An 8,980-nucleotide genomic window follows, 5' to 3' on the forward strand; every position below is an offset into this window, starting at 1 on the left:
TTGCAAAATTGAAATTTTCAATTGATTTTATTCTTTAAAACTATATAATTTAATTCTCAAATTAAATTTAAATATGATTAAAATTATTATGTCCCTACCGAACTAAAATTACTGCAATTTCCCCAAAAAAGTGTCAGCAATAAAATTCCACTCATTTTCATTTCTCTTTACAACATATACCTTGTCAGCTTCAATACTTATTTCTGAAAATTTAATTATAACTCTATCACGTTTTATGTAATTAATTAATTGGAAAAAATGAAAGAAAAGGTGTAGCAATTAAGGAGTGACTGAGAAGAAAAGAAAGGGGTGGGGTGAGAGTGGGTGTTGGAGGAGAATTAATGGGGAAGATTGTGTGGTGGCAGAGGGCAGATGCTTATATTGAATTGGGGTACTGCAATAAAGGAGGGTAGGTTTCAATGATATATAATGCTTTGATTATCCCTCTTTCTTTTTCTGCTTCCTTTTCCCTCTTCTATCTTCCATCTTCATTTATTCATTCTGCTACTCTGTGTTGTGTGTGTAAAACAAAGCATTTCAGTCGTCGTAGTTAATTTTATATATATATATTAATCCCATGCAGACAAATGCTGCAGCTACCTATCTGCAGACAATCATATATATGAAGTTGATCGATGCTGAATGTGTGTGAGTGCGTGAGAGAGAGAGTGTGTGTAACCCCACACCCGTGTGTGTGTGAGAGAGAGAGAGAGAAGGGGGGGTGGGGGGTATGATCACTGCTGTTTCAAGAATTGAATAGAGATCATTTTCCAAGATTGGGTTGTCGTGTTAGTGTTTTGTGTGTTTTGGGGGGGTTTCTAAGTGGTGGCAGTAATGGTGAAGTAGTGTGTGTGTATTTCTTGGGGGTGTGAAGTAGTGTTGTTATGGGTAGAGGGTTTTCAGGTCTTGTGTTTCCTCTTCTAATTATGCAACTCTTCTTCCTAATTGTCTTTTTGTGTGAAACAACTTTGTCTTTGCCCATTTCCACTCCTTCAAACTACACAAAATACAGACAAGTTAGCAGCCTCAGACTGGACAGGATCCAGAGGCATTTGGACAACATCAACAAACCTCCTGTCTTCACCATTCAGGTATACGCATATATATATGTATACTGTGTTGATGGTTTTCTTGATGAGTAATCAGTTTTGTTGTGGTCATGAATACAATACTTTTACAGAGCCCAGATGGAGATATCATAGATTGTGTACATAAAAGGAAACAGCCAGCTATGGATCATCCTCTTTTGAAGAATCACAAGATCCAGGTACGTACACCACCATTTCACACACACACACACACACTGAGTGGCTGGAATGTTGCACCTTTAATTAAATGCTGCTTCTTATAATTATATGCTTTTCCAACTTCCAACTACCCAATTTGGATGTTATTTCATCTTATTTGATTGTTCATTATATATATATATATATATATATATATTTTAAGGTAAATTACAACTACATATGGTTGGCATAGTTACGAATGTCTCTCGTTATCTATTTTAAGGTAAATTATTTTAAATTTTTTTTAAAATATATATAATATATAATTCATAATTCAAAAGGGCATTTTGATTAGTTACCATAAAGATTAGATGAAAACCTAATGATGACTATTTGGTTCGTATTGCTAGACGAATGGTAAAATCAGGGAATTTTTTATAATTTTTCAAATAATAAATTGATATTTGTAATGTAACCTATATTTTATTTTATATATACGCATGGATTCATATATAAAATATATTTATTTGAATTATAGAAACATTTTTTTCCGTAAATATATATACACTTAGGATTAATTATAAATACGAATGCACATATATTATAAATTGAAATACTAGATGCAATATAAAATCAAAATAGAATATCCAGACCACCCTTAATTTTTCACTTCACACTACACAAGAGATGCGACTCTTTTACCATAATTACTTAATTACCATCATAAAAAATGAAAAATCGTGGCATACAATAATTGACCACAAGATAACCCATTATTTCGTCAAGCGAGGTCAGAACATTCGTCGTAGTTCAATTATTTTGATATTAATCATGATCAAAATTTTGAGTTATCACATTGGTTTGTTTAATAAGATTAATCGTATTAATTCGCCACGATTTGTCGTCATTTCCATTAATAATCATTTTTCACTGTGGTCATGACGTAAAAACCAACATTGATAATGCGCTATTAACAATTAATGACACAGAGAGTTCCACCAAAAATGCCAAAGAACACAAACACCACGAGAAGCGTCAACGGGTTCAAAGGGGTTTGGCAAATGTGGCACGAAAAGGGGGAGGTGTGCCCGAAGGGGACAGTGCCCATCAGGCGCAGCACAGTGGATGATGTGCTGAGGGCTAAATCTCTGTATGATTTTGGCAAGAAACGGAGCAGATCGGTGCCTCTTGCTGGCCGTCGACGGGCCGATGCGCCTGATTTTGTCAGTGGCAATGGCCATGAGGTATGTCAATTAGTTTGGTTTCTTCTTCAGGTACCACGTACGTACTTGTAATTCTACATGCATTGATGATCATGAGTGAAACACACACACACACACAAACGTTTGTGTATGTGTGTTGAAGTATGGGATATCTTCATTATTTGTCCTTTTTCTTGCAAGTTTTTGGGGAATATTAAGATTTTAAATTTTTTAGTTACGGGCATGGCAATTTTAGTTTTAGACAATTTTTCCTGTAGTTCTAAAAATATCGTACACTTAGTCAAATGTGGTTGGAAAAGTGCACATGAAGTGGTCAAGTGCACTTTTTTTAGCTGTTTTAGCAAATTTTGGCCAGTTTGTCCTTTATATTTTGCAATTTTTAAATTACAAATTAAAATTAATAAATTCATACGGGACCAAATTTGTCAACTATCATACTTACAGCACTTATATTACAATTTTTCCAAATTTTAGGTATACAACTTGAGCAATTAATGTGGGAGAAATTTTAGTTCGAATAGGGTCCGTCAAGATCTAAATCAATTACACGATAAATATAAATATATTTGTCATGTTATCAGTGTACGGAGAATTGAAAAGATCAGATAAAGTATATATATATATATAGATAGATGAATGAATTAATAGCATGCAATATTGAGATGATGATATTAGATACAGAATGCCATTATTGATGCACATACATACACCAAGTTGGTTTAATTAAGAAGTGGTGGTGTTTGGAATGTATAGCACGCGATAGCATACACAACATCATCAGGAGACGTGTACGGTGCAAAAGCAACTATTAACGTGTGGGACCCAACAGTGGAAGTGGCGAATGAGTTCAGCCTCTCCCAGATTTGGGTTCTGTCTGGTTCCTTTGATGGCACTGACCTCAACAGCATCGAAGCTGGCTGGCAGGTATTCCTTCTCACTCTACCACCACTATAAAATATCTAAAATTCAAATTCAAATTTCCTATAAATTGAAATTCTGAAGCAATGATGGTTGTACTAGTCAGGTTAGTCCGGAGATGTATGGCGACAGTAGACCAAGACTATTCACGTATTGGACGGTTAGTGAATAGCCGTCGGAGCGGCTATTTCTCCACTTAATTTCAATTCACCAATGGACTTGGGCTTCAAATATAATTTTTTGTGAATGCAGAGCGATGCATATGAATCAACAGGGTGCTACAATCTTTTGTGCTCGGGATTCGTACAGACCAACAGCCGAATAGCCATCGGAGCGGCTATTTCTCCAGTGTCATCCCAGGGTGGAAATCAGTACGACATCACCATCCTCTTATGGAAGGTCAATCAATTTCTCACTCTTATTCTAAATTTCAAAATTATGTGATATAATATACCTTATATTAAAGAAATAAATATAGGATCCCAAGTTGGGCAACTGGTGGATGGGCTTCGGCGACAACACACTAGTGGGCTACTGGCCCAATGAGCTCTTCACCCACTTAGCCGACCACGCCACCATGGTCGAGTGGGGCGGTGAGATCGTAAACTCCCGTCCCAACAACGACCACACATCGACTCAGATGGGGTCCGGCCGTTTTGCGGAAGACGGGTTCGGGCGGGCAAGCTATTTTCGGAACCTAGAGATTGTGGACGCCGACAACAGCTTGGGCTCGGCCCAAGACATCACAACCTTGGCTGAGAACACAAATTGTTACAACATCATGGGCTCCTACAACAATGAATGGGGCACCCATTTTTACTATGGTGGGCCTGGGAAAAATCCACTTTGTCCATGATCATACACAAATTAATTAAACCTAATCAAAAATTCTTCCTCGCTCTTGTTTTTATTTTTTAGTTTTTTTTTTAGTTTTAATAGTGTAGAGTTGATGCTATTTGCAAGTATGTTATTGTGCAAGTTTATTTTCAATTTTTTAATTCTTTTTTTTGTTTTGGCTGGAGTCGAGGAAGCAGATAGTTTCAATTAGAAAAATAATTATTTATGAGATATATTACTCGTGATCGCAAATATCCTGATATTTGATGTATATTATAGTTCCGAATATTGGTTTATATATTCTTGTGCATGTTCCAACAATTATAAGATGAAATCTCATATATAGTCATTTAAATTTAAATTTTAAATTTTAAATTTTTTATCATTTGCGTTCGATCTCATTAGTAAAATATTAATATATCCAATAATTTGAAAGGAAATAAACTAATGAAACATGTTACACTATGCTGATTTATGATTATAGCAAAGAATATTTGAATCAAATTTTGTGTTATTTTACCTAATTATTTTCCCTCTTCACATACCAAAATAAGACGATATTTTTCAAAAAATACTTCTGAAAAACTAATATAAATATTAAAAAAATATATATATTTCCTAAACTTTTAATTGAAAACTCTATATTGAGTCAAATTGAATATTTTAAATTGAGACTATTAGATAACTTTTTGGGGGGGGGGGGGAATCCACCAAAAATAATTTTATGTTTTTATTTTCTCCATCAAAAATAATTTTATGTTTTTATTTTCAGATCTTGAAACAGTAATTAAAGTGAAAAAATATTTATTTATATGTAATTTTATTGAAAATATATTAATTCGAAATTAAAATTTAATATAAAATATAATATTATTAATTAATTTAAATATATTTTCATTTCACACGTACGAAAACTTATATGAAATTGAAAACAATTATTCCACTAAAACCCAAAATAAAAACATAAAAAACATGCTAAAATTAAATTAGATATTTAGTCTACTACTTCTCAAGAAATTACTATTTATCAATTGATAAGAGGAAATATATATATATATATATATATATATAAATTGAATTGATCACTAGTTGACCTTTTTGTGGAAGTGACCGTTAATTCTCTTGAGAGGTCAAGTTCAAAGTATAGGCTTTGAATTAATTGTTGCCTCTTTATTACACTTTGGGATTGCACTTATTGCTGCACACATACTGCACCTATCATCATCACTATAAGCTATACATACACTTAGGTCTCAACTATTTATATTTTAAAACTAGAATAAATTATTTGATAAATTATAACTATTTAAAATTTATCGTAGTTATAAATATTTTATTATTATTATTTAAAAAAATTACAAACACTCTCTTAATTTTAATGTTCGTCTAATAATGAGCTGATTATGTTAACTTCAGTTATGTTTTTATTCATGTTTGTGATGAACTGACTAAAATGTTATTTTAAATTATAAATTATAATTTTATATATTTTTTAAAAATACTTTTACGGACTAATATGTCATATTGATTATTTTACTTTACCCACCTTCAGATTTTTTTTTTAATTTTTTTCCAAATGTTCTTTAAAAAAAAAAATCAGCAAGGGTACATTAGTAATTTCTACTTCTCCGTCTAGAAGCTACATAATTATTTTTTATTTGAGGGGGTATTTATAATTTTTCAAACAACAATAAATATTCATAATTATGTCAAAGTTCAGAATAAATAGCTTTAATTTATCCAAAATTATATTAACACACACTCCATAAGGTTAGTTCTAATTACAAAAGCACGCTACTTTAGGTTATAATTATAATTACAATTATATTTTCTATTCAACTGCAAAATTTAATTATGTTAGCCTCAGTCATGTTTTCATCCACTTTACACTAACACTCTCTCAAGAGGTGTGTCTATAATTTTTACAAATATTTGAGTTATATTACACTAACACCCCTCAAACGTTGTACCTATAATTCTACAAATATTAGAGGGTGTTTGTGTAATTAGATTTAAATTAAATAATATTTATATAATTCATCCTAAAATATAATAATAAATTATTTTCTAGATTGGCTCATCATTGATGCTCACGTTCCCATGTGTGTGTCGTGGAGTTGGATACATGGTACAATTTTCTATTAAATGATGTACTGAATCGAATTTTATTTTAAAAAATGTATGGACATTTTTCAGTCGTGTGGCGAATTCGTTTTTCAAACAAAAATAAATAATTTTTTTATTAGTTAAAATTCACCGAATTTATTAATATTAACAAAAAAGGAATAAAAAAACTATATTTACTTTCGATTGACTTATTACTGATTTATTGCAAATCAAATAAATCTTTTCATGAGCGAATTACCTCTATACATATTCAGACGTTAATGTATGTGGGGAAGTATATTTTCACCGTTATAAGGGTACGTAGTTTAGTCACAAAATTGTATTTGACCTATAATAAAATAGGATTAAGTCAATCGAGGGTAAATATCAATTTTCATTCAGTTTTTTTGTTAATAATCTGAAAAATTCAGTTAATTTTGACTAACGAAAGAGACCTGTTGATTAGATTACTTATGGTGTATTAATAAAGTCAAATTATTATTATTATTGATTGGAATTATGATGGGAATAATATTTTTAATCACTCAATCAAACAAAAAGGAAGATTGAGAAATTAAATATTAAAATGTATTTACCATAATATTTATCACAATAAGTCAATTGGGACAAATATAAAATTTTATTTAATTTCTTTAACAACTATATTTTATATATCATCATTTAATTGCAATTTCCGTCACAATTCCGTCGCAATTCGCATTTCACTCAATGGCTACATTTTAACACACACACACACACATATATATAAACAAATATATAGGAAATATCTGCATCGATCGACTCTGATCACAATCTCAGCAAATCCTATCATAGGTTCACATGAACCTCCTACACACAATCAGGAGGCAATTAAACTAAATTAGAATTAGTTTATTTTTTCTGTAAATTAAACTTTTACAATATTTAACTTTTTAAAATTAATATTTTATGTTAGTTAATTTTATTTTTGCTACATTAATCTCTGGTGCATTTTATATTTAATACTTATTTTGAATTAAACAGAAAAATGCCATTACATTATTATAATAAATATATTATTTGTAATGATAATTATAATTACAAAATTGTCAGCGCGTGACTAAATTTGCTACAAAAATATTAAATATCATATGTTCAGGACTAAATTTTTTAAAAAATAATTAAAAATATATAAATAAAGAAAATTACATAATCAAAAGGTGCTACCGATATATAATTATATTACCAAAAAATATAATTTTGCCTATACATAATTTAATTTTTGTAGTACAAATATTCTAAATAAACTCAGTGTCTTATTTATTTATGTTGAGACATTCAACTTTAGAATTGTGGATGTTAATTTTCTTTATTTACAAAAACATTCTCACCACTCATTTTTCTTTTTTCTTTTTTATCTTTTAACAATAAAATGATTACGACCAACGATCTTTATGATGAAAAAATATTTTATTCAAATTTGTTGGACATATTTTTAATAAATCTATGTTTGGTCTCAAATTATGAACAAATCAGGACAAAAATAAATTGTGTGAATGTCTTGCGAGAATCACTTACAACCATTCGAACTCACAACGTTGTTGTCGAGATTTGCCACAAACGTACCTATTATCCGTGCTATGTTTGCTACTCCATCACATTTTTTCTTTGTCTTTTTTTCTTTATACAATAAGATATCGTGGTTATGCCAAAACATCAATGTCACGTTGGATATAAAAATATATATTTATTTTGAAGAAATTACAATTAAAAATAAATTAATATCTATATATTTCGTGGAATTCGAAACTTAAATCAAATATTGAAAAAACAAAGACAAATTCTTACATTTGTTGATTGTGAAAAAACATTAAAAGTAATAATTGGATTGAATTATGGATAAAATTTAGATTATATTCATATAATATTCTTAGAGAAGGTTCATTGAATATTCCAAGACGGGGCAATAATTGTTCCCTATCATAAAAAAGAAAAGATTTATTATACCATTCACACACATGTGTCAGTCTGCCATTTTCACCCATACAATTTGCAAAGCGTTGACTCCACACTGCCCAATCAATTAAATATGAGATATACTAATTCAAATAAAATTTTTTGAGAAAAAATAATTTTTTATTATAAAAAATAAGTGTAAATATTAAGATAAATAATATTTTCTTAACACATGCGGACAAAACGATCTTTAATCAGTTAATTTTATTTTTGAAATACTTTGCTTTTTATTTTTTATACATACTATCCATTTTTTATTCTACTATAACTTGTATTTTTTTTTTTACGAAAAAAATCACTTTTCTAAAAATAGAATATCTCATAAACGAGCTAAATTAATTTAATTTAAGCAATTATGCTTCTTCTCAATTTTTTCAGTAATAAATTGATAAAAATTTATTTTAAGTCCTTGCAAACGCATCGTAATTGTGTATGTCCCATAAAATCGTATGGACGAAAGTCTTTATCGCATTTTCGTTATCATCAATACATAATTCATACATATTTTTTAAACTAAAAATTAATTACAATTAAGTTCATAAATAATTTATAAATAAGTCGACATTCAATATATAAATGAATATAATATTAGATATTAGATATTAAATATAAAATATAAAATATCAAAGTGGGATAAAAAACATTTGGATCAGTTGTTTCAACCCCAACTCCATA

At 29.6% G+C, this 8,980-nt stretch overlaps 1 protein-coding gene across 1 annotated transcript; it reads left to right on the forward strand.

The window, feature by feature from the left end:
• On the forward strand, positions 434-4,464 carry LOC105166904. The gene is made up of 7 exons (XM_011086423.2): positions 434-1,091; positions 1,181-1,267; positions 2,216-2,470; positions 3,203-3,373; positions 3,474-3,527; positions 3,620-3,766; positions 3,846-4,464. The coding sequence occupies exons 1-7, from the start codon at positions 885-887 to the stop codon at positions 4,221-4,223; spliced, it is 1,299 nt and encodes a 432-aa protein (XP_011084725.1). The 5' UTR covers positions 434-884; the 3' UTR covers positions 4,224-4,464.

The sequence above is a fragment of the Sesamum indicum genome, linkage group LG7 (assembly GCF_000512975.1).
Source record: "Sesamum indicum cultivar Zhongzhi No. 13 linkage group LG7, S_indicum_v1.0, whole genome shotgun sequence".
NCBI classification, from domain to species: Eukaryota; Viridiplantae; Streptophyta; class Magnoliopsida; order Lamiales; family Pedaliaceae; genus Sesamum; species Sesamum indicum.

Bases quoted from the DNA above. Each gene is read 5' to 3' on its own strand.
- LOC105166904 (XM_011086423.2), top strand. From the start codon at position 885: ATGGGTAGAGGGTTTTCAGGTCTTGTGTTTCCTCTTCTAATTATGCAA. The intron at 1,092-1,180 runs GTATACGCATAT...ATACTTTTACAG, and splicing joins CTCCTGTCTTCACCATTCAG to AGCCCAGATGGAGATATCAT. The intron at 3,767-3,845 runs GTCAATCAATTT...AAATAAATATAG, and splicing joins TCACCATCCTCTTATGGAAG to GATCCCAAGTTGGGCAACTG.